Below are 26,601 nucleotides of genomic sequence, written 5' to 3' on the forward strand. Positions count from 1 at the left end.
GAGGCGCCCACAGAACTTGGGGTCCTTTTGAGGCGATTTAAGAGGGAGTTTCAAAACCAGCCATGGTAGGAGGTTCTAAGAGGCCACAAAGTTGATGAACAAGGCATTAACAGTTTGGGTCAAACTCGACCAAAGTCAGCTTGGAATCAGCAGTGAGGCAGACTTCGGGTGGTGTAGTAGCACAGCTAACCCAACATAAAGCATTTGAATAACTCAAGAAGCACAGGAGTACACAAATACTATTTTGTGAGGCCTTTAATTCTCTAAGCAGGTAAACAAGTGAAGTATCTATCCCTTAATCACGCTACAAACACATACTGTGGTGAATCCAGGGAAAACGTACATTGTGCTACCAATGCGGTAAAATGGCTGGTACCCTTGGTGAAACCAAATCTAAAGTACAATACTCCCTTAAAGCGATGTCGGCTGGAATAATCACATCAGGCAAAAATTGAATGTTTGAGAGGCATGCCTCAGGCCAGCAAAATAGGTCAGAGATTCAAAAAAGAGCTATGAAAAAGCAAAACATTTGAGGGGGCCATAAAAAGGTTTGGAATATCCCCCAAAAAAGAAATTCTGTATTAAATAGAGGTGCTCTCACTGAAGTGCCCTGTGACCAGATGCCCCTGCCATGTTCCCCAGGAACCCATTGCCGCGGGTCCCCAGCGACCAGGCACTCCCAACTATGATACCCAGCAACCCGACCCATGCCACAGTCCCCAGAAACTAGGCGCCACCCCCTGAGGTCCCCAACAACCAGGTGCCCTGCGCTGTCGTCCACTGCACCCAGGTGCCCCACACACCCCGCTGTGGTTCCAAGCAATCAGGCACCCTCCAAAGTTCTCCCCAGCGACCAGGCGCCCCTCGCTGCGGTCCCTATGACCAGGCGGCTCCATTGCCGTCGTCCCCAGCAACCACATAGCCATCCCCGCCTCGGTTCCCAGCAATCTGGTGCCTTCTGCTGCAGTCCCCGGTGACCAGGTGCCCCTGCTGCGGTCCCCAGTGACGAGGTGCAGCTGCTTCGGTCCCCGGTGACCAGGTTCCCCTGCTGCGGTCCCCAGTGACGAGGTGCAGCTGCTGCGGTCCCCGGTGACCAGGTGCCCCTGCTGTGGTCCCCAATGACCAGGTGCCCCCGTTGCAGTTCCCAGCAACCATATGCCCTGCCACGATTTCCAGCAAGCTGGCACACCCGCCATTGACCCCAGCAACCAGGTGCTGCCTTTGAACCCCCATCGCGATGACCAGTGACTAGGCACTCCCTGTTGACCCCAGCGACCAGGCATCCCTCGCTGATGTCCCTGTCACCAGGCGGTACCCCTGCTGTAGTCCCCAGCAACCACATAACCCTGTAAGCTGGCACCCCTGTTGCTGCCCCCGTTGATCAGGTGCCCCCCACTGCCATCCCTGGGAACCAGGCACCCCTACTGCCGTGCCCAGTAAACAGGCCCCCCGCGTTGCAGTCACCAACAACCACTGCCTTGGCTCCCAGCAAGCTGGTGCCTTCTGCTGTGGTTCCCAGTGACTAGGCACACCTGTTGTGGTCCCCAGCAACCAGGCACCGTCCCACTGCGGTCCCCAGCAGCCATCCGCCCCCCATTGCAGTCACCAGCGACCAGGCATCCTGCCCACTGCAGCCCCCAGTGACCAGGAATTTCTGCCCCACTGCAGTTGCAGCGACCAGGTGCGCCCCCGCCCCAAACCCCAGTGACCAAGGCACTCCCCACCCAAGTCCTCAGAAACCAGGTGCCCCGCCGCAGTCGCCAATGACCAGGCACAGCCTCCCCCCATTGTGGTCCGCAGCGACCAAGCTCTCCTCCCCCCACCTTGGTTCCCAGCGGCCAGGTGCTCGCCACCCAGTCTCCAGCCACTCCCCACCCCGGTCCCCAGTGACCAGGTGCTCTCCGGCCCGGGACCCAGCGAATCAGGCAACTCCCCTCACCACCCCGGTCTTCAGCGACCAGGCGCTCCCGACCCCGGTCCCCAGCGACCAGACACACCACGTCCTGGTCCCCAGCCACCAGGTGCTCCCCACCCTTGTCCCCAGCCACTCCCCACACCGGTCCCCAGCCACCAGAGACTCCCAACCCGGCCCCTAGAGTCCAGGCGCTCCCGCCCCAGCCCCCAGAGTCCAGGCGCTCCCGCCCCAGCCCCCAGAGTCCAGGCGCTCCCGCCCCAGAGTCCAGGCGCTCCCGCCCCAGCCCCCAGAGTCCAGGCGCTCCCGCCCCAGCCCCCAGAGTCCAGGCACTCCCGCCCCAGCCCCCAGAGTCCAGGCACTCCCGCCCCAGCCCCCAGAGTCCAGGCACTCCCGCCCCAGCCCCCAGAGTCCAGGCGCTCCCGCCCCAGCCCCCAGAGTCCAGGCGCTCCCGCCCCAGCCCCCAGAGTCCAGGCGCTTCTGCCACAGCGAGCAGGCACCCGTGCCGCGGTCACCAGGGACCAAGCACCCCCGCTGCTGCACCCAGCGACCGTGCACTTTTGCCGAGGACTCCAGCAATTAGGTATTCTCACTCTGACATGAACAAACACCATGCTCTTTCCCTTCGATTCGCAGACACCATGCTCTCACACTGCGATAAGCAGGCACCATGCTCCCACACTGCGATAAGCAGGCACCATGCTCCCACACTGCGATAAGCAGGCACCATGCTCTCACACTGCGATAAGCAGACCAGGTTCTCTCACTGCGATAAGCAGACCAGGTTCTCTCACTGCGATAAGGAGACCTCAAGCTCTCAAGATAGCTTGCACCAAGCTCTCTCACTGAGCTCCACAGACCACATACTCGCTCTGCCTTACAGATAGCCAGACACTAAGCTCTCGTACTGTTCCTTTCACTATGCACTCCAGAAACCAGGCCATTCATTGCAGTATCTTGACACTCAATTCCATCTGCAGGTCTACGCAACACTTCTCTATTGAATTACTAGCCATCCCTGCTCAGTGAAGATGCACTAACCTCTAGTTGCTAGGACATGCTTCTGATCTGGAGCAGGTTCTCCTTGTATCTCGAGCAGGACTTGCGCTGCTTTCTGCATTTTCTCTACTTGCACTTGATGCTCAGCCAGGTCTCCCTGCAGGGCCTGTTCATGGAGAAGGGAGCAAAAAGAGAACTAAGTGAATGAAGATTGTAAGCCTCAGTATAGTCACGTACTGACTCATTCAGCTATCAGTAGGGGACCCTAACCCACTTCTGCAGGAGAAGCCCAGGTCAGCCAACCATTACGAGGAGCTTGGTGTTCTGTGGATGTTCAAAACATCAAGACTTTTGTTGCATTCAGGGTTTATCATGACAACAAGTAAGATGCTTCCTCACCGTGGCCTTGTCCAGCTGCTTCTGGAGGGCTCCTGCATCTGATGCCACCGACTCTACAAGTATCTGCCCCAGAGCTGCCTCTGTCTGTTCCAGCCACACGTGAAGGGAATCCGCAGCCTCTTGGAAATGTTTTGACCGATCCAGAAGCAAGGTCAGGTGGGAGCCAAGTTGGGAGCACTACAAGAGAAAGGAAGCAAAGATTAGGATGAGATCAGTTATGATGGGTAAACAGGAATAAGAAATGGCACAGGATGGTATTGGAAGCCGTCAGAGGAATGAGTAGGGGTCATGAATTGAGCGTACAAGTAGTGCGTTGGTTGACAAACAGAATCTAAGAGGCCATATCCTGGTGTGTCAAAACTCAGGTTTGAAACCAGTCTGGCGTGACAATATCCTTCTGTGATACGATCCTGGATTCCTCATACCCTGGAGAGATCATGCCCTTGCGCAACAACAGACAACTTGAACTCAGCCTGGCATGGCCGAACGCTGGCATGAAATGTGCCTGGAGCAGGTCATCACATCCTGTATAGACGAACCCTGCCATAATAGACGGTGTGAATTCAGCCTGATATAACAATATCGTAGAATGACAGAGCATTGACTAAGCACCTATATACCTGTAGTGACCACTGGAGAGACCCTTGCAGGACATTAGCATGGCCAGACCATAGGTTGGTTAACCTTACTCAGGCATAACACCATCTTAACTTGAAGCAAAGTAACCTCGACAGGAGCAGACAATGTAAGCCTGTCTTGATGTGACCTTAGTTTGATGCAGCTAGCCTTATGTGAGCTTTCATTGGGCTAAATCTATGTTAAATGGAGCATACGCTGGTGTGAGCCATCCTTATCACAGCTTAACTTGGCATGACCTTACCTTGGTGTGGAGGGCACTGTATCTGGTCTGTGTGTTTTCCAGCTTTTCCTTCACTACATCTGTTGCTGACGGTGTCACGCCTAATTCTCCTTTTCTAATTGCAGCCTTCTCCAGGTCTGCCACCTTCTGCCCAGAAATGGTTATGTAACGCAGGTCGCCTTTGTGGGAGATTACATCTTCCGAGAAGCTTCCTTGGCGCTGAAGTAGTGGCTGCAGAGAGGCAGGATCGCCACCTCCCCGGTGCATGGCTTCCAGTTCGTGCTCAGAGTGCTGCAGCCAGGCATCAAACTCATTGTGTTCATGAAGGAATTTCTGCAGCTCATCGTGCAATGCCTGTGCCTGCTTCAGCTGGGTTTCTGACTGTAAAAGAGAGGCTGCATATTGCTCCTTCATCTCAGAGAGATTGCTCTGCAGCCGTTGCCGCTCCTCTGGGGGAAGGCTATGCCCATGCTTGTCCAGAAAGGCCTGTGCTGACTGTGCTCCATGAAGAAGCTCTTGCTGCTTTGATAGGAGCTCCTGATGATGAGCCTGAGAATGAGAAAAGAAAGCACCCTGAGTTCCTATTAACACTCCCTTAACATTCACCAAACCTTGGCGACTGGTAACCCTCAGCCAAGGCTACAAGAGCAACACTACAAAGTGCCCGTCACCAAACCAGGACAAGCAGGTCAAGTGACAGTAACCCTCACCGAAGGCTACAGAGGAACTCTACCAAGTGTCCATCACCATATCAGGGCAAGCAACTCGAGTGACTGGTAACCATCTTCCAAGGTTACAGAGAAATACTATAAAGTGCCCATCACTAGGCTAGGGCAAGCAGCTTGAATAACTAGTAAACCTTCACTCACCCAAGACTGCAGAGAGGAACTCCACAAAGTGCCCATCGCCAAACCAGGGCAGGCAGCCCCAGTGACTGGTAAAGCTCACCCAAGGCTACGGAGGGAAACACTACAAGGTGCACATTACCAAATCGGGGCAAGCAGCTCGTGTGAATGGTAACCCTCAACCAAGGTTACAAGAGGAACACTACAAAGTGCCCGTCAACAAACCAGGACAAATTGCAGAATTAGTTGTACATAGCCCAACTGGGAAGATAGTACACAATTCGGTGCACCCTAGACAACCAGGAAAATCAGCTTAGGGGGCACCACCCAAGCAAGGAAAGGTACACAATTCTGTGTGTACACTGTTCCATCAGGAAACTTTACACCGCTCAGACTGCAGCGCTAAGAAAAGGTACACAGCTCGGACTGCAACACTCACCTACAAAAATATGCATGACTCCGAACACCAACGAACAAGGAAAATAGAAAGCATCTGTATGTGCACTACGCAAACATGAAAAGCAACACAGCCATGTGGCATCACCCAAGCAGGAGAAGGTACACAACTGCAAAAGAGATTATATATGCAGCTTGGTGCAGAACACCCAACCATGTAAAGCACCTACCAAAAAGACGCACATGACTCTAGGCTCAGCACACAACTAGGAGTGATATCGTTCAGAATGAACAAGCTAAACAAAAGACAAAGAATGGTTCTGATGGGGGAAATGCTCTCCTGACAGGGCTCCTAGCTGCTCACTTGGCTCCCCTAAAAGCAGTCCACCATGCCATATTACAGGAACATGGAAATGTGCCCAAATTAGCCCCATTCTACATGAACTACATTGGCTTCCACTCCAAGCCAGGATACTGTACATGACTGCATGTATCATCTACAAAGCCGTCACTAGTAGCACGCCAGTTTATCTGGCGGATAAGCTCCACATATGATATATTTTATTCATAGCGCGCCTATGCACAAGTGTTTCAAGGCGCAATGAGGCAAAGGAGGGGAACAAAGGAGGACAAGACAACAATCTTACTAGGCCAAGTGACATTGAGATTGTGCATGTACAGCAGAGAGGGAAGGGGAAAAGTGCCAGGGGAAGGGGAGGAGGAGGAGAAGTGCGAGACATAGGATCAAGATTTAGAACAAAAAGAGTGCGGCCAACAGGTGGCAGTGCAGGGTTTAAGTGCAGAACAAATAGGTGATAAGTGCAAGTATGGGGGGGGGGTTGTAGGGTTGCAGATACAGCCCCAAGTGCAGGGTTGCCAGGAGGCAGTGCAAGTGTGCAACTGGGAGGGCGGGGACCTGGGCCCATGGTTCAGAGGGTAGCCAGGTAACCAGTGCACTATCAGACGGGAGATCAGCAGGGAAGTGGAAGAGAGAAGGCAGAAGCAAAGAGGAAAGTCGTGCGCTGCTTCCGCAACCGGAGATGGTTCTGCTCAAGTTTCAGAGAGGCAGGAAGGCTGTTCCAGAGGGAGGCGCCAGCCGAAGAGAGAGATCTGCCCCCAACTCATTGTTTGGAAAAGCATCTGACCCTCAAGGAGTTGGAGGTGGAGGAGCAAAGTGCTAGAGTAGGAAGATACTTCAGAAGAGAAAGCTGGAGATATGTTGGTCCCAGGTGCCATAAGGCCTTGTGGACAATGCAAAAGGTCTTGAACTTGATCCTTGCAGCCACTGGGAGCCAATAGAGAGATTTCAGTGCTGGAGAGATACGATCCCTGGGCTTGAGGCCAAGGACAAATCTTGCAGTCATGTTCTGGATGAGTTGTAGAGGATGAATAGAGTTAGGCAGATTTAAAAAGAGGTTGTTATAGTAGTCGCGCCTAGAGAGAACCAGGGCTCTGGAGACAGCGAGCTTCTGGGGGAAGGAGAGGAAAGGAAGAATACCTCTGAGGAGGTGCAGTTGGTAGTTTGACTTCTTAGACAAATCGGAAATGTGAAGAGAGAAGGAGAGTGTGAAGTTGCAAATAACCCAAAGGATCTTAGCCTCACAGGTGGGAGCAGGAAGAGGGGCAAGGGAGGGCGGCAGGAAAGAGCGGTGCAGGTGTGCCGATGAGGAGGATCTCTCTCTTACTGGCATTCAGGCAATGATCATTGGCGGTGCACCACTCCTGGATTGCAGACAGACAGTCAAGGATGAAAGGAGGAGAAGAGGTGGCAGAGGAGAGCCTGATGGCGGACTGGGTGTCATCCGCATAGCACTGGAAGTTGGAGCAGAGGTGCGGTGGGCTAGAGGTGCCAGGTATTGGTTGAACAACCAAAGAGAAAGGTTAGACCCCTGGGGAGCACCACAGGTGGAGAGAGATAGAGGAAGGACCCAAGTTGGATCTGGGAGGGTTGGTCAGAGAGGAAAGAAGTCAGCCAGGCCAGAGCCTGATCAGTGATACCCAGAGCCAGTTGAGCAGGATGGCATGGTTGATTGTGTCAAAGGCAGAAGAGAGATCCAGTAGGATGAGGACAGAGGGGAGGTTAGAATGAAGGTTGGAGAGCAGGTCTTCATAGATGTTCAGGAGAGCAGTTTCTGTGCTTCTGGCTACTCTGAAGTCAGACTAATGGTCATGGAGACAATCAACAGATTCAGTGTGAAGATTAAGCTGAGAGACGGCCAGCTTTTCCAGGAGTTTGCCAAGGAAAGTAGTGATCGAGTTCGGGCGATAATTAGCCAGAATGGAGGGGTCGGCCGAGGGTTTTTTGTGAAGAGGGTGCACAGGAGAATGCTTAAGGCGGAGGGGAAGGTTCCAGAGGTGAAAGAGTGGTTGCAGAAGTCGGTCAAGGCTGGAGTGAGGGTGTCAATGTGGTTCTTGATGGTTTTGGAAGAACAGGGAAGAACCTGTTTAGATGAAGTTTTCATACATCGGACTTGTCTAGAAACCTCATCAGGGGAGAAGAGAGGAAAGGCAGAGAAGGGAGGGGGCTGGTCGCAGTGGGGCCAGAGGAGAGAGTGGAGGGAGAAGCAGGAGAAGCCGAGAGGGTGGACAGGATTTTAGTGAGAAGCCAGGGCCGTACAGAGTGCCTGGGAAGGGACAGGAGAGGTAGAGACTGCGACAGGATTGGCCAGCCCCTTGCAGATTTTAAAGAGTTTGGCTGAGTTGTTAGATGCCGCAGAAATGAGCACTTGTATGTGAGCTCTCTTCTTAGTGAGGACAGAGAGTCAGTATTGCCTTTGGAGCAGGCGGCAGGCCAGTTTGTCAGAGGATGTCCAAGATGCCAACCATTTCCTCTAAGCCACCCTATACTTGCGTTTAAGGGTGAAGAGGTCAGAGTCATACCAGGAGTTGCACTTGATTTTAGGCTTCATGCGGATCCTCATGACAAGGGCAAGTACATCAAGAGTATCAGAGATAGCAGAGTTGAGCATGGAAAGGGCTGTGTCGGGGTGTGAGTCAGCCAGAGGTGCAGGAGGGGGAGAGAAAGATGTGGAGAAAGCCTCAGCTGATACACGCTTCATAGGTCGAATGACTGAGAAGGTGGGTGGCCGTGTGAGGGTTGGCTTGGCCTGAGCGCTAGAGAGAGAGAGGAGAGGAGAAAGTGGTCACTCCAGGAGAGAAGAGTGGTGAGAGAATTAGAGAGGGGGAGGTTTGAGGAGATCAGAACACCAAGAATGTGCCCTGCAGAGTGAGTCGGGCCAGAGGGAAGAATACAGAGAGAGCGAGAGAGAGAGTTGCAAAGGTTGCAAAAGATATGGTGGCACACACTCCTCGCGCAGCAAATCAACCAAAATGGCTTAAATTACAACTAGTCTGCAAAGAGAGGGCCCGCAAATAATTCTTCTCTTATCATGCATCCAGCCCTCTGGAACTCGATCCCGGTGTCAGCTCGGAATACCTCCACAATTCTCCAATTTTGTAAATCTCTCAAAACATGGCTCTTTCATCAACACCTGATCAAGGACTAATTCCAATGGATGCACATACCGAAGCACAGACCTCACAGTACTGCGCTGTCACAAGATGCCAGCCCAAATTCAGGCTACCCTTACCATGTACAGTGCCCTGAAGCTCTCGAGCTCGGTCTGCGCTTCAAACAAAATATGAAAATAAAATTGCCCCACTGAAGAAGACAAATATAGTTCTTTCGATACCTTACTAAGACAAGAAACACAGGTGGGCAACACCGAACAATAAAGAGTGGAGTCAATGACATTTGCCTTGCTGATCTGACCTTCATGAGCTCCAACTGCTGGTCCATGGAGGCGGGTGTGCCGGTGCATGTGGACGCACCATCAGGGACCGTCTCATTGGCAGAGCCACACGCTACCGGCTGAATCTGGGTCTTGGAAACGATCTCACTCTGCTTCAGTGATGCCATCCAGCCCATGAGAGACTCGATCTGACTCTGCTTCTCCTCAAACTCCTCTGCAGCTTTAACCTAAAGGGAGACAAAAAGGTTCAAAGGAGCAAGTAACAGAGAGACCGAGAAGGAGCGGGAGGGAGGGCAGAAAGGTGAGACAGAGGAGGGAAGAATGGAATGGGAAGTGGAAGGACAGATAGGTGATTAAAGTAGTAGTGGAAAGGGGAGGAGGACCAGGAAGATGATGCAGAGGTGAGAAGAATAAATGTATGAAGGCTGAGAAAAGCAAGATGCCCATCGGTTAATCTTTGAAGCTGCACAACCTCTTTCTGGACACAGTGAGATCCCGAACCTGAATTTCTGCTCTGAGGTTCTCAACACTCATTGATCCCTTAAAAATAAATCCTCAAATAACCCAAGACATGTTTACTTAAACACTGCTTTTTGCAGCTTGCCTGACTCTTTCAATGTAATCCCGGCATGTATGAACACTGTTTGTGAGATCCTGGACTGATTTTGGGGAGTGAGGTCTTTTTCAATCTCGCTCTCTGGCCGAACGCTTTTCATTTTGGTGGCACTGGTCAGTCCTTAAGGGTACCAATGCAGGGAAACCTTAACCCCAATAGTAGCACTATTTACTCCCTAAAAGAGTAGCGGAAACCTTATTTTCCCATCACTTTTTTAGCATGGGTATTTTCCCCATACTAAGCACGCTCAGACAGGCTAGCGGCAGTGGTACCTTTATTTATTTTTGGGGGAACTTCTCTGCACTTTTTCTTCTTGTCACTTGACCGCATATTGAATACTAAAGTGACCAAAATGGATGTACACCTTCTTTAATGCCCTGTCTTTGTGCACCACTGTTCTTTTACCCATCATCCTTCCTGGCAAGTGAAAGACGTGCCAGTTTTAGGCCTCAGCGTCGTGGGCTCAAGTCTGAGCATGCAAAGTAGCCTTGTCTAGATGCAACTTGTTATGACTGTGTGAGGGGCTGCAGATGGCCCAAATGAACATTCCCAACCTTTGGTGAGTCAGGGCCGTAGCCAAGCTAGTTGGCTCTCTGGGACTACACAGCTGTCCACGAATTTGAATGTAGCAGGTCCCCTAATAGGTGGGCGAATATCCCCCCTCCAATCCCACAGCCCAGGACTTCAAATATCGGAATCCATTAGGTCAGTCGGCCATGGGAGTCAAGTATCTGAAGATGAGGAGGTCGCAGAGAGCTGTCCGAGGAATATTGCTGGGACCACCATTGGCCAAGCCATCCACCACAAGGAAAGATCCTACTCTTCAATTACAAGGGAGACCTTCCACTATTCCTTCTTCCCTTGAACTGGCGACACCTCCTGGAGCTCTGAGGGGTCATGGTCGTATATCTGGAGTGCAGTATCTGAAGTGGTGACTTCTTGTGTTGCTGGGGGGTTCCCATGCTCGTAGTACGGACAATCGTGCAGTGCAGCCTCGTCATGCGCCGGAGGCCCCGCTACTTTACTGATACTGCCTTCCAACCAGAAGTGGAGTCAGAGTACTGTGGTCTTTTGTCCTTTTGCCTGCAGACTTGGTCATTTCATGCTCATCGTGCCGGACCTGTCCTTGGAATCCTCGTAGGAAATCTAGCCTGGATCGCTGAACACAACTGTCAAATTCATCACAAGAAGAAAACTCTGCAAGATTATTTTCCTATATCCTTAAGTAAACGACTTTTCTTAAGGATATCCTTAGTATCTCTCCCAAAACTGTATAGTCTGAGAGATTGGCCCGCACCACCTTCAGTGGATTGCCAGAGGGATACGTAGTGTCCCCCTTCTCTTTGCTCCTGTGACTTTTTAGTCACATAGACAATCCCCTAGTTATGGCCGGTGTCAGTGGGCATGTTCTACCAACCGTTGTGTATTTTTTATACCGCAGGCTATGTCCATAGCCTTGGTAGTGCACATGAGGGGAACCCAAGGACAAACTTGGGGCCTCCCTTCTTATTTCACCATTACTAGCGTGGTTGTTCGTTGTTAGTCCTTTTTCTACCATTCTGGGAGGGGGAGGTCTTTGTGTGTGTTTTGCCTTTGGCGGGAACCAGTAGGTATCCCCGCCTAGGCTCCAGAGTGCCTGGGCAGGCAGGAAGTGGAGGGAGGAGTCTTCCACCCCACTGTCCTTTGTCTGCCGGAGTGCCTGAATAAGACCAGCTCCCACAGGGGGTCTTGGCTGTCATGATTGGATAGCCAAACTCCACTTTCTGTAAAATGCCGAGAGAGATTGCAGAGGAGTGTGTACTGGAAGGGTATAAAAGGTGAGACTTCTGGATTGTAAAGCAAGTCGACCACTGGAAACAAAAGTAACCGAAGAAGATGACGATGACCAGAAATGCCTGCAGACCGTGAAGCGACCACTACTGTCCGGACCCTGTTTTCTATGCGACAGAGGAGCACTGAAGAAGTTGACTCCTTTCGTTTGGCTTGTGGGAACAAACAATCCCAAGACAAACTTTGAAATGAGCCATCTCCCGAGGTCCTAGGAGCTTCCAAAGCTGCAGAAACCCAGTACCAGGAGACCTGCTGCCTGTTTCGAGTGCACCATCATGGAAAGGCTAAATCCATACAAATCTGTGCTGCGCCACTAAGGACACTCAAGAGATCCGACCCAACTCACCCAGACCCCCTCTCCAGAGTCTGGGACTGCAGGAAGCGAAGAAGAGTGACTGGGCGATCCGTGTCCTTTGTTGGTGCTGCTGAAAAGGCATCAAAACTGCAAAGTGAACCGAGAGGTTACTGAAAGTCGTGCTACAGGTCCTCCCTCGAAACTGCTGCTGAAAGACACCGTCCATTGTTCTGCCTTTTGTCTCCAGACCAAGGAATCTGGAAGACGGGTCCAGAGCTGCCACATCGCCGAGAAGCCAACAGTAACACTTTCTTCAAACTCAGGGTACTGCGGGGAAAAAGGTATTGCCTACCTGATCCCAAGAAGTTGCTCCAGAGCATTGTAGTGCACATAGAAGAAGGGCAACCCCCTTTTACGTCTGACCCAAGCTGCTGCTTGTGCCCCCTTCTCGAGTCCGTGCTAGGTAACAATATGTGTAGTAACACTGTGTCTCAAGACTACACAACACATATCTGCTTGGTATTAGGTCAATCATCCAATGAAATCTAGACAAGCCTTTCCCAGCAATAACAAGTTACCACCTTATGAGGGACAGAAATATCAAAGTCAATGGACTAGAAGAGTCTGCAGGGAGCCAGGACAGCCAAAATCAATTGGAGCACAGTCTATGGAGCTGAGGCACTTCTTAGATAATACAAAGTCTTGCACAAAGTTAGAGAGTTTTGTAGAAATCCCTTGTAGGGTCACAAGCTGTAAAGCCTGTGAAAAGCAGAGTTGGAATCAACTCTAAGGGTAAGCCACTGCAAGTCTCAACTGAGAAAAGCACAGCTCTTAGACACTGAGGTAAGTACCCCAAGTCTAAACAGTACCTCTGGTTTGAAGAAGAGTGGTCCAGCTGGCTTCTGTCCTGTTGCAGCAATGCAGACCCAGGGTTCCTGAGCCTCAGCGTTCCTCAGTCTCAGTCCTGGGGACAAGATGGAATACGTCTGAGGGACGCCTGCAGCGGCAGTTTGAAGGTCATCGGCAGCTATGGACTCTTTTGGATTAGCGAGCTTGCTTCACTCCTCGAGTCCTGCACTCTGGTGAGGGGACTCGAGCTCTGGTCGTCCTGCTTCTGGAGGGTCCTTAGTTGACTCCTGGAGCTTCTGGCTGGATTTCAGATGTTGCACTTGAATAAGGATTTCTCGACCGCTGGCACTCGGTTCTTGCAGCAGCGAAGTAGTACAGCCAATCAGGGAAGAGGGTCCAGTGGAGTTCGTCCCGGGGTTAGTTGGCCCCACTAACCCAAGGGAAGAAGTCGTCCCTTACAGAGCTTCTCTTGTTGACTAGAAAAAGGAGTTTCAGCCCAGCAGCAGGGCTTCACCGGGCAATTGAAAGGTCCAGGAGGATGTAGCAAGCTTCGTTCAAGGTTTTTTCATCAGGTGTCTCTCTGAGTGGTCGACTCTGCCTCTAGTCCCAAAACCCTCACCTTTTAAGCAGGTTTCTCCCATTCATGCACAGCCTATCAGGACTGGTTGCAATCAGGCATTCCTAGAGACAAAGTACGGTGGAGTTTCAGGAACCTCCTTCACATCCGGCCTATCCAAACACACTGGAGCCAGAGGTGGGTTTCAGGGCTGAAGCCCGCCAAAGGCAAAATGAACAAAGGGCGCAACTTGGCCTTGACGCACAGAGTAAAACCCAAGAAAGACCTCACAAACAGAAAATGGCACAAAAAAATGGAGCGGGCCATTTTAACAAAATGGTCACCCATGGGTGCTGTACTGCAGCTGAGGATTGAGCCAGCAGGAGAAAAGCACAATGGTAGGAAAGTTAAACCACTGGCACCCGCAATTTAAAGTAGTGAGGGTAGCATTAAAAATTGTTTACACAAGAATGGAGTTTAAGGAGCTACTAGGTAACCCCCCCAGCACTCCAAATAAGATGGTGGGTGCTGGACCCACAACGAGAAAAGGTAAGTAAAGTCAATTTCACTTACTATTCCTGTTAACAGTAGTTTACACAAGAAAAGGTATTTAAACCTTATGAGAAATCTAAAGGATTTCTCAGTGACATTGCACTAGCAAAAGTAGTGCACTAAAATAAAAATTCTTCCTAACAGTCTGTTTTAAGGTCTCCTTTGTTAGTTGCTATCTTGCTGCTTCAATAACATCAGACACTGGAAGAAATCAGCAGGAACTCTTCGGAATTCGCTGTTTGCCAAGACTTCAAGCCCTCACCAGACTGCCTTTAGCTAAGGATGCGTTTTTGGACTTTAAAGGCTTGCCAGGCAAAGAAACAATATCTAGAACCTTAAACCAAGCTCATGTTGCACTAACCACTTATTTTCCTCCCTTTAAGTGACTTTTCCATATGTGTTTGCAGAGTACATGCATTACCGTATGACCTTTTGAAAACAGCATGACTGTGCAATTACCGATAATACGATAACCTTGTCTTTTCCCTTTTTAACATTGGTACAATTGTAACTACTATCAAACACAAAAGTGAAAGTACCCTTTGAAGTGTATTATCTAGTATTTCTAAGTGTTGTACCGTAAATGTCTTAAGTATTTAACATGATTCTGGTGTACATATAATAAATATTTATCTTTTATATAAATATGTGTGTAAGTGCTTCCTTGCTGTGCCTGTCTAACTAAGATTCAGAGTACTTACCTACAGCTCACAACTTCCTCTTAAAATAAGCTTGACTGCTCTGCCACACTACCAAGGTCCTGAGCTAGTACAGACATACTAAGATTTGAGATCTACAAACCACTGGGATAGCTTGTAAAGTCTTACTGGCCGTAGGACTTTAGGATAACTCCCTTAACAGGTCCCTGCCCTGTGGGCAGCACCGACGCCTACCTCAGCTGCCTTGAGAGAAACCCCTGTATGCTTCTCGAGTGGAGGAGTGTGAAGACTGTTGGTATGGGGTATCAAATCCCTTAGAGAATCTGCCGGGCTTTCCTCTCCATGTACAAAAGGGCAACAACCTACGTTGTTGCAGGGTTACAGGAAGCGCGCTGTCTCTGTGTTGGTCTTTATGCCTTGAAAGACTTGTCGGCGGCTACGGGCGGCCATATCGACTAGATGGCTGTTGTTCCCAGAGACTGCATGTCTAGCATAGATCGCTAATTCAGAGGACTGCAGACACACTTGGTCTACATTATTTATTTTATTTTTTACATTTGTATAGCGCACTACAGCCCACGGGCATGTAGGCGCTTAAACAATATACAAGATGTTATTAGATACCACTTCACCATCCACATCGAATGCACGACAGGAATGGTTCCAAGAACTGGGCTTTGATCTCAGGGATGAGCAATGGACCCAAATGTGTACACACACTAAGAAAGTTTCTATAAACTTTAGGTTTACATTCATACAATTTAAGTTCCTAAATAGACTACTACAAACCGGCCAGATTGTGCAAAATGACCCAGTCGCAGCCACACTGCTGCCCCAGATGCTGGCATATCCCAGCCAACCACCTACACATGGTCTGGTCCTGCCCACGGCTGTGGGCCTAATGGGACCAGGTAATAGATACGATAGCAGAAGTAACAGACGTCTCGCTGGAACAAAACCCGCCAGGTCCACTCGTTGGTATATGGCCAACAATCCACAGCAAAACCCACCGTGCATTCATGAATACTGCATGCTTGATAGCCAAGAGGGCTGTCCTTTTAAAGTGAAAGGACAAACACCCCCCTCTGCAGGAAGGAATGGCTGGTAGCATTGACCTGGGCACAGGACTGAAGACTTATATATCTCCACTCTCCCCACACGCTCCAGACCCCGTGATACGTGGGCACGCTTCCGATCATATCTTTGTGTTGAAGTTGCACCATCGGTGACTTGAGATCTAACCGGTTTGTCAGTCACAATCAATAACCACTATTTTCAGGATGTACCCAGAAATACCATTCACTGCTTTCACCATGTATACCAAGAAATGTAATGTGTGACCAGCTCCTTATGTCTCTGTTGTACCTTTTTGCCAGCATTAAATAAAGGTTAAAAAAATAAAAAGAAAGACTTGTCGACGACCTTGCCGAAGAGGTTTTCGCCTTTGAACGGCATATCCAGCACCTTACCCTGAACATCCTAGTGGATGTTTGTTACCTTCAACCACCATTATCGACGTAGGGACATGCTCTTCCCCCATCTGGTGGAATCCCATATCCGTGATATCCACTGCCACTATGATTGAGTGGTCCGAGGCCACTTCCCCCTCTTGAAACAGTTCTAGTGCCTCAACTTTCTTGTCCTCGGGCAGGAAGTCTAGAATAGGTCCAAACTTGTACCATAGTTCCCGGTCATATCGGGACAAAATGGCTAGGGCATTAGCCGCCTTGATGGTAGAGGCTGCTGTGTACATTATTCTCTTGCCCATTGCGTCCAGTTTCTTCCCCTCCTGGTCCAGAGGTACCATGGCTGCCGACGATGGGTTCGCCAAGCGCTTCCTGGATGCATCCAAGAACACAGAGCCGGCCGAAGACTGAGATCTTAAGCACCTGGGAGCTGAATCTGGTACTCTCTACTTTTTCTTCAATCTGTCACGCTTGGGTGGGGCCTTACTCAGATTCTTCATTAGCGCCAGGCCGGCCCTCCTCCCAGATATCATCCAGGAAAGGAACAGACATGATGCTCTTTCTTCTGGACTCGCACCGCTGGTACAGGAACCCTTCTTCCTAAGTTTCCTCGGGTACTAACTGAAACAGTTCAGAGGCCCTGACCATCATGGAATAAAAGGATCCAACTTTGTCCGGTGTGGAGGCCCTATCGGGGTCGCCCGTGTGTGGTATTTCCCTGTCTGCTGGCACAAAGATGCTGTCCTTGTCGGTGCCTGAAGCCGTGTCTGTGACTGTGTCGTGTGCAGAGCCGAGCTCTGTGTGGAGTCAGGTCACGACGCTGTGCTGCTGGCGGAGGGGTCGGATAATGTTGAGGACCATCACCCCCTTAAGACTTTCTCTTCCAACGAGTAGGTCTCAACCTCCGAGGGTCCCGAGGGGCCTGTGGTGGCGCAGGCCTGGTGCAGTGGGCATCCTCTGCTGAATCTCCATGACCAGTGTGTGTAGAGTCGGTAGAATATCCAGCGACACGTCCCTCGGTTGAGTGTAAGGAGCCAGTGGTGTAGGGTCTTGACTGACGTGCCTCTTTTTACATGCAGGGGACGTAGGCTCACCACCCTCAGATTCTCCTCCTTTGTGGTCTGTATAGTAGTCATCAGGCAAATCATAGTTGCAGTCATCGGAGCTCGAATAAATCTGACCCGGTTTTCCAGGAGCAGCACCTGGGTCCATCGGGGGTACCTTGTCCTCCTCTCTTTCCTTCTCCAGAGGCTTCTGGGCTGATGTGGTCGCAGGACCTTTTCCCAACCCCGGGGTGCCTGCTGCCTTCATCGCGGGTAGGGACACATGTGGAGTGGCCGTCGCAGGCTTCACCTTCACGGACCCGATTTCCTCCAATGCTTTCATGGTGGACGTCATCCACTTCGTCGACAATGGGCTTGTCGATGGGCCTGTCCTCAAATCTGTTGACTTGCAAGGCAGAGAGGTCTTAGTTATTTTTGACGGGTCTTCTGCACAATTCTCCCTTGTTGGTTTGTCTGCTGATAAACAGAGTTTGGACAGGGTTTGGAACTTTCTCTTAGAAGAGGCCCCTTTCTTCGACAGGCTCACTGTGGAGTCTGATGATGATCGTGCTCTGCCTGACTTGGGACCCGCTTCAGCAGCGGAGTTAGCGGAGCGGAGCTTGGCCTTCTCGTGGACCCTGCGAGCGGGGTGTCCTCAAAGGATCTCGTCCTCCTTCCAGAGGGAGTTTGCTCCTCAGACCAGCCGATCCTGGGTGAGGCATGACCCTGCTTCTACGAATGTGTTCCTAAATCCACACTTCGCGCAGAGTTTGAAGAGGCTCCTGTTTTCCTCCTTCTCCTCAGAGATGGTTGAAAGGGGAGAAGTAGACCCAAGACCAGGCCTTCTCGAAACTTCGATGGACGATCCGCTGATGGATGAAGATCTTGACCAGCAGCGTATCCCCGCTGTCAGTAGCTGTCCTTTGGTCAAAAACGATAAGCAACCATCGGTAAAAATGATTCTATTAATTATGGAAAAATTCGAAATTGCACCAAAATAGCTGAGGGAGCAACATGAGGACTCCAAACACTGAAGCATATGTAAAAATCTGAAGATGTCCACCAGGTATGGAGTTTAGGGAGAGGACTGTCATTGGATGGGGCAGTATGACCCAGAGGACATTGAATGGTTTAGAGGAGAAATACAGTTTTAAAGTGAAAGTGAAACTTTTTTTCTTTTACAGAGGATTCCCAGCCTGACCACAGGGAATATTCATGAGCATGTGAATCCATGTCCGACCCATGCTGGAAAAATGTTGAATCCCCCCCACTGTCTCTACTGCAAGCCCAAAGCCTGATGTTGGCCAGAGCCAATCGTCAAGAAGTTGAAGAGTCTGTCAAAGTCTTCAGTCAATGGTAGAAGACGCTGCTTCTCTTTTGCCGATTAGTTTTAATTAACAATATCAAAGTTTCTAAGCTATGAACTCTGCATAGTAGCGACCGACCATGATGGTGGGGAAAAACCACCCGAGGGACCTCGACGCGTGAAGGACCATGGGTACAGTACACGTCACACTAGGGATTGTATTACAAACACGCCCAGTCGATGTCCCTTTTCAAACTTTGAAAACAAGTCCTGCAATACTCCACACTTACCACTTGATGTTGGCCTATGCAAAGCATGTCCAAAAACCTCAGAAATATATGTATATATATATATACAGAACACAAAGAAAGTTATGGTGGGTTTCTCCTTTCATCTGAAATGAGAAAGTATGATAGTCCATTTGAGCCAAGTCTCACATTCCACAATGCCACCTAGTAGCCATTTCTGGAAGTTCACCTCCAGTTCTGAGCCACAACAGCATGGCATTGTGAGTATGCAAATTAGCCCGAATGCAAACCTTTTCCCCAGGAAATTGTATTTGTCGTAGAGGTCACTGCTACTTATGAATATATATGATCAAGTATAGCAGTAGCCATATCTGGGGGCTTCTGTCTAACCCGTGCTTTGTTTCTGCAGCCTGGGAGAGAGTTTGGCGGCATACATTCCTCTCGACCATGCAGTGAAGCCCTAAGTAGCTGGGTTGTGGTTTCATCCCGGCACGGTGCTCTCTGGAGGAAGTTCTGTCATTGATACGACCTCTGATCAGCATCAAGTGCTGCCTGGCAACAGTGGCATGCAAAATAAGGAACTGCAATATGGGGCACGTGCAAACCCCTAAATGTACCAGCCACTTGACATTTGGTGCTGATGATGCTCATGACACGGTGACAAAACAGGGCACGACTTTGCACAGCTGCCCCTAATGGGGCATGAGGTGGATTTGCCTCATTTTTAAAGCATGTCTTCAAGGACAACACTAGCTTGATGCAAATAAAGAGGGGTCGAGTTGAGCTGGGTGGGGGTGGCAGGACAGACCACCCTGTCACTACTACCTACCAAATCAATAAAAAAGCAAACATGGGCTTTTTCTACAAATAAAACAATCATATGTTCTGTTATTTTACTTTCTTCTTTTCAACTGCCTGAAAGGGATTATTCCTAGGATATTGCAACAAAGAAACATCTCAGTTAGCACCTCAGGAACCAGATTACCTTCCCTCTATTACACCACACATCTATGTTTGGCTCTGAAGGGCACTAAAACATGTAAATAGCTGAAACAATACCCTTTGTCGTCCTCAAGCCCAAAGCTGTGACTCTCCCAATGTGACAAACTTCCCAAACACGAAGCGTTCTACCTCATCACACCAAAGAACCACTTCTTACGACATGTATCTTTTTAATGCTGTGGCACTGGGATGGTCTCCTCCCTGATTGGCCCAGGCACTAGGCCATCTTCTCTGATTGCATAGACCACTATGTTCCTTTACACGTCTTAAACACCAATTTACCTTCTCAGTCTGCTGTTGCTGAGCCGTAGTGACTGCACTCTTGAGTTCCTCCTGGGTCTCCAGTGCTCGCTGCTGCAAGGCCTGATAGCGCTCTTTGGTTTTGTTCAACTTCTCTTGTAGGAGTTGTAGCTCCCCAGGACTCATCTTAGACCTGTTCTCCTCCAAGAACTCCTCCATATCCTGGATAGTCCTGGCGAACAATCCGGCCTGGGCCTGGGCGTCCTTCTGTAGATCCTTCAAATACAGAGAGGGTTGAGAGGACAATCACGGAAAGCTTTGACTCTTAGTTCATATGCATTAAAATCAATTACGTTGATAAAATAAGATTCCAATTGTTCCGATTGAACCCAACAAATCCTAAAAGGCCAATTTATCCCTCCAACGTTAAGGTAGCATTGAGGTTGCAGTAATCACCAGAGATACTGAACTCCCACCCATAATTCTATACCAAAAAGAACTTTGGTTTAAAAAGGCTACATCGTGTGCAAATATGGCAAAATATAAAATTGTGTTTTCTTGCAGAACAGTACAAAAACAAAAAGGCGCTTCAATGGTTCAACCTTTCTCACACAATCTACAAACGTTATTGTGCTTCATTTTCCTGTAAAAATAAAAAAGAATGTCCACTGTTGGAAAAAGATTCAATCTTAACCTTAGAAATATCCTCATGTGACCATTCGGGCACTGCTTGATCCAGGAAGGGAGAGAAACCCTCCTTTTGGTCTCAAAACATAGATAATTATTTGTTTTATATGCTCCTCAGACGATGCACGTGTCACACCAGTCGGTACCCAACATTTTATTTGCAGCTTTAACTGGGTTTGTTATAAGAGGATCCAAACTAGCATTACATCCAGTCATTGCCTCAATACATTTGTGTTTAAGAGATAAACAGCCATTTGTGGACATCTCCAAATCCTTCCCCACCAAGTGATACAAAGCATTTTCAGGTGCCCCATTATCTTCCTGATAGCGATTTCCCCTCCATATAATAATACATTTCATGGACGTCAATCCAAACTCATACCATATGTTGCTAATTGGAATGCAGTTTGCCAATCATAAAGCTTTGCTCCATGTTCTTCCCTCCAGTCTACAAAAATTAAATGATTCTAAGGAGGAAGTGGTCTCCAGCCCATAGAACAATGCAGGTTAAACCATGCGATTATAAAAATCGAACAACGGTACATAGATAAATCGAAAAAATGTAGATGCAAAAGATCGCATTTGCGCTCCAAATTGCATTCTTCTTCCACGAGGGAGTTTCCTAAAAGGGTCTTTTGTGATGTGCTGACCTATGTAAAGCCCAGATACTTTGTGGTTTTAACAGCAGCTAGCAAATCACTACTCATCGTCCAAGTAAATCTGGGTACTTTCTATTTGCCACTGTTCAAACATAAGACACTTGTTTTACTAGAGTTCACTTTTAGCTTGTTTAAAGTAGCTTAAGACGAGAAGCCAGAGAGCAGTAGTTGCAGTCCCATTGATGTCCAACCCTCTCATCCGCATAACAAAACCAAGGGCACTTTTAACTACCTACCTTAGGAGCTATAAAAGAGACTGGTTCCAATGAATCACCAAAATCGGTGATACACAAATTAAATAGTCAGGGGGCCAACATGCACTCCTGCCTCAAACCACTTGCAGTTAGTATTACTCCAGATACAGATCCCTGCAATTCAAGTCATACTCTTAAATTGGTTTCACAGTGTAAATAGACCAAGATGGACAAGGGGGGGTCTCAGGAAATTCCAGCTACTTCTTTTTTCCTATGGCCGGGACCTGTCGATCATGACAAAAGCTAGAGCTAAATCAACAAAGGCGACATATAAGGGGTTCACTCCTGCTTTTATAGCATTTCAATGAGGCCATTTATTAACACTCAGTTAGCCTCTGTCCCAATCCCCCAACCTTGTCTGGAACTGCAAAAAGGCCTATCCACTCCTGTTTCTTTTATCCGAAGAGTGGAACAAATCTTGCTCTGTGTATCCAGGAGGGCAATTGGGCAGTAGCTTCCAGGAAACAGGCGATCCCCCTTATTGTAGATCATAACTATAAGTGATGTCTTCCAAGACTCTGGAGTCGCCTTTTAATACAGAATGTCATGGACTGTTTGCGCGACGCGGCCCTGGTGAAGAGGATGGTTTGGCTACACAGGCAGAGCGGCACAGAGCCCCCACGCAAGTGTAGCCCTGGGCGATCAGTTGTTTCATTTGGTCTGGGTGAAGGAGGCGGCAACGGTGAAGAAGCAGCATGGTGCCAGAAGGGCGATCCAGCAGTGCGTCTGCTCAGGTAAACTGGGGCATGGGCAGGTGTGGTGTGAGGAATCCGGAAGGCTGCACAGTGTCAACATAAACATGCAGCAGGTATATGTTGGCATGTGTGGTGATGTATTTCAAAAAGGTACAATACACAAAATGCCATTTTAACATCTCATTATCTAATGCTTGTGAAAAGAGAGGGAGAGAGAGAGAAAAGAGAGAGGTAAAAGAGAGATAAGAGAGAGATAAGAGAGAGAAAAGAGAGAGAAAAGAGAGAAAGAGAGGGAAAGAGAGAGAAAGAGAGAGAAAGAGAGAGAAAGAGAAAGAGAGATTTCCAGCTCCGTAGGATTAACCTTTTTGCAATCATTGATGCATTCAAAATCCAAGATGATTGATGATATACATCTTCCAGTTCTGTATCTTCTCCCAGAATAAGTGTTTCAAAACTAAATACTCTATCATCCTTCAGCACCTTGTTCAGCATTCAGGTGATCCCAGACTAAAATTCTGTGACATTCCCAGAGCATATGCTCCAGAGTACCTCTCGAGTGACTACAACCCCAGCATGCATCAGTTTGATTCAGCCCATGGATATATATAAGCGATCTGGAGTACAGAAAACTCTTATTCAAAATCTTGACTTGTCTAGTTCCCTCACCAATATTCATAGACATTCTTGGGATATTTTTGCATAGTGCTTACCATCGCTATGGTGCCATCGCCTCTTCCGGACATAAGGACCATGATTATAACAATCGGTCATTTCCTTTGGAAGAAGCATGTATTAAATTGTATACGATTAAGGACGTATGATCTTGACCTCCTATGGTTTTCATCAAGCTCAACAGATCGGATGAGTCAAGTTCTTCTAGGTTCACAGCTGATCTGAGTTTCCTGTATTCTCCATATCGTCAACCTCCAATTTCAAATTTTGCCTTTAATCCTTGAAAAGATATCCATGAGCCTCTTTCAAATAGGTCCTCAATTCTCGCAATCCCTGCCATAAACCAGTCAGGCCAAAATATAGTTTTATTTTAATCTCAGAATTGAACCAAATTGATGAAGAACCCATCAGTCCTGGCGACATATTTAGGGAGGAGGCTATTCCATGCCAAGTTAATCTCAAGAAGTCAGTCAGTGTAGACCGTGAGCCCCATCCTTTGTTTGTTGTGGACAGGAGAGCTAAAGGATGTAATGGGTTGGCCAAAACAACCTCAGCAACGGCCCATTAATCTAATTCATTACCAATGGATGGTAGGAAGTGTCTTGCTGTGAAAGCCTGATGGTATCTTTCAGAATTAGGGCTACTCAAACCTCCTTTTCAGTTTTGAAGTTGCAACTTCCAGAGTTTCAATCTCGGCTGTTTGTATTCCCAGATGAAAGATTAGATCATAGAGTCAAGCTCCTTCAACAAGGACTTTTGAATCGGATGTGGTATCATGCTCATGACATACATTATTTTGGAAGCCGCTGTCATCTTGATTGCATTTACTCTTCCTCCCTGTACCCCCGAGCCATTGGCCCCTTTCTGTCCCGAGTTTTGCCGCTCCTCAGAAGCCCCCTCTTCCAAATAGCCCCCAACTCCTACGCAGTGATCCGAATGATGAGCTCACTGCTGCTGGGAAACTTGCTGTGGGCTCAGCAATGCATATCGGCATTCCCCAGCTGATCTTGCCTACCTCCCCTGTGCCATCGGCTCTGCAGGATGACTTGCAAAACTCGGGCGGGGTGTCATCCGGGAACTGAATCCATCAGGAGCAGTAAATACATAATGGATGCAAATCAATGTTGGAATTGAATAGAGGAAAGCATCTACAATTGTGTAAAACTTGCTCTCCGTAAGGAGATCGAATGGAGGGAGAAATTTGAATCTTACAAGAGGTTCTAAGCCAAGCACAGCCGTTAATGCATGCCATCTTTCCCCATATTAACCTATACTGCATGAATAATAAAGCTAAATTTATAAGCAAGACTGCTCGCTGCCTCCCCTCCAAGATCGTACTTGCCTCCCTACAAGTCACTGGCCACTAATCTAGATACTGCACATTAACCTCACATGTGCATTACTGTGCGTCATCATATGCTTAAACTGGTGATTTTTGCACTATACCAACTGCTCTTTTCTAGCTACAGCAATATCTGTATCTCCAATGTCTCCTGTCGACATTTGCATTATGTTGTTGCGCTGCTCCACTATTATCTTTATCTGTTTATGACTCTCTGCTGCCATATCTTACTAGCCTTGTATAGCCTAACTGTATGCTGCTCGTGTTACCCAAAGATCTGTACATCTCCCTCAAAAAGCTATCCCTCACCCTTTGCAGCATACAGAAACCCTATCCGCGCTTAGTAGCCGCCTGTATCTGAGTTGCGACACACTGTACTAATGTCCCATGCTTGCCAGTTCATCCCTCAGCGCTGAGCTCATGATGGTTTGACGGCATTCTATTACCTTGCACTACCATGCCCTACCAAAGGCTTGTTTAAACAATTAGTACTATATATATGGTATTGTCCTCCTAGTCCAACTGTGTTGACGCATTGCCCGACTCTAAACATTGCCTCGTACAAAGGATGGCGATTTGAATACGGTTCGCAAAGCATTTATTTCTCCTAGGACTTTTTCAGTCTAACTTTGGCCCCCTTCTCAATATCCTATAACAGCATTTCACTGGTGTACGTCACCCTTGTGACCTAGTCATATCTCATGCCCTAACAAAGCCTATTACCAGCCTATGGCTTAGTTGCCTCCTATGCACCTATACTCTTCCAACACCCAAACCGCTCACCTGTGCCGTAGCATCCCCTGATCAGGAGACTAGCACGACCATGGCCAATGTGACTGCCAGGTACCCTTCGATGCGAAAACCATTACCACCATCCAACCAAATCAGGCCTACGTACTTCCTGCCACCCATCCTTTCTACACCAAGGCAAATACTTTCTACTAGGGTAGACCACCAACCTACTACCTCAAAGCTTATAACGCCAGCCCATTGGATCCAGCGTTTCGCAAGTAAACGTACGCCTAACCAGCCTTGCCCCACAGACTGGGCTCTAGACTGACCAATCCCTCCTCTACCTCAAGAGGGTTCACCCACCCACCTCCCAGGCCGTGCACTACCAACCACATACCTAAAGTGAACCAGGAGCCTGGCCACTCTTCCCCTATCCGAAAAAGCCCAACTAAGAATAGGATCATGGAATGACACAATTATTGAGCTCTTCTCAAGGCTAGATCCCTTGTAGCACATGCCAGAGAAATCGCTGACATTATTGCAACCAACCAGCTCGATGTCCTTGCCGTCACAAAGACATGGCTCCACAAAGCAGCAGAACCCGCCTTGTCCTTAGCTGTCCCAGAACATTTCTCCATTATTTGACTTCTAAAGGAGGAGCCCTAGCATTCATCTGTAAATCCAACTTAGATATGAGAGTAACTGAATCCATGCCTCTGCTCTCTGCTGAACTACTTACAGTTAAACTATCTTTATCTGCCTCTCGCACCATCTCCATGCACCTTGTCTACAGACCTCCTGGCCTTCTAGGGACCTTTGAAGAAGACATAACTACCCTTCTTAATACTAACACCAAACCAGGGTCCCAAACAATCATACTTTAACTTAGGTTTGAACGACCCTAGTGATGCCAATGCCACCATTCTAGCAAATACTATCACAGAAGCAGGCCTCACCTTCAGGAATAATGGACCTACACACATAAAAGGTTGCACCCTGGATTGGATAGCAGATATCAACTGCAGATCCTGTATATTGCCTGCTGAACCTTGTGTGTGGACAGATCATCACCTGATCTCATTCACCATTCAAGACAGTCCACAAACTAATTTGCCTATGGCCCCATCGGGCCTTGCAAGAAATACAAAAAACATAACAGTATCCAACCTCCTACCTCTGATCGAATCTATCACTAATTCAGTGAACCTACCTTCTGACCCAACAGACATGGTTGATCTGTATAATAACACCATTAACGATGCTATTGATTCCATCGCACCACTTAAACTCAGCAAAGAGAAACCTAGAGCTCACTTGAACTCTTGGTTTACTCCCAGCTTGAAAGTTCTACGCAACGAGAAAAGACATGCTGAAGCCAGATGGAAAATTACCCATCTGATCAGAATAAGAATTATCTCACCTCCCTGGCAAACCGGTATAAAAAGGAAATCATTCAAACTAAAAAAGACACATTCAACGAAAGAATTAAAAAAGCTAGCTCGAATACCAGAAAAATCTTCTCCATTCTAAGGGAACTAGAATCCCCTGTCACTCCTAACGATTCATGTATCAAAAATAAAACTTGGTGTACTGAAATCCAAAATGCTCTTTGTAACAAAATATCCAATGCGACAAGAGAAAATTATAGCCAAGAAATCCACACTTCACAAGATTGCCCTAGGACAGTGGTCGAAGTGTATGAAAAAAAGTAGTGGAACTATGTTCCCTGCTGACAT

The 26,601-nt window shown here is 48.4% G+C and overlaps 1 protein-coding gene across 20 annotated transcripts in view; it reads right to left on the bottom strand.

Annotated features, from left to right (window-relative positions):
• The window catches only part of MACF1 (microtubule actin crosslinking factor 1), a 1,825,008-nt gene that overhangs the window by 915,499 nt on the left and 882,908 nt on the right, over nt 1–26,601 (bottom strand). For all 20 annotated transcript variants that reach the window (XM_069622429.1, XM_069622430.1, XM_069622431.1 and 17 more), the window contains 5 exons: nt 19,867–20,100; nt 9,183–9,389; nt 4,191–4,718; nt 3,311–3,487; nt 2,954–3,077 (listed from right to left, as the gene is read on the bottom strand). In XM_069622429.1, the coding sequence (XP_069478530.1) occupies nt 2,954–3,077; nt 3,311–3,487; nt 4,191–4,718; nt 9,183–9,389; nt 19,867–20,100 (1,270 nt within the window). The remainder of the gene's footprint in view (nt 1–2,953; nt 3,078–3,310; nt 3,488–4,190; nt 4,719–9,182; nt 9,390–19,866; nt 20,101–26,601) is intronic.

Source organism: Ambystoma mexicanum, chromosome 11, assembly GCF_040938575.1.
Source record: "Ambystoma mexicanum isolate Mex_15411 chromosome 11, UKY_AmexF1_1, whole genome shotgun sequence".
NCBI classification, from domain to species: Eukaryota; Metazoa; Chordata; class Amphibia; order Caudata; family Ambystomatidae; genus Ambystoma; species Ambystoma mexicanum.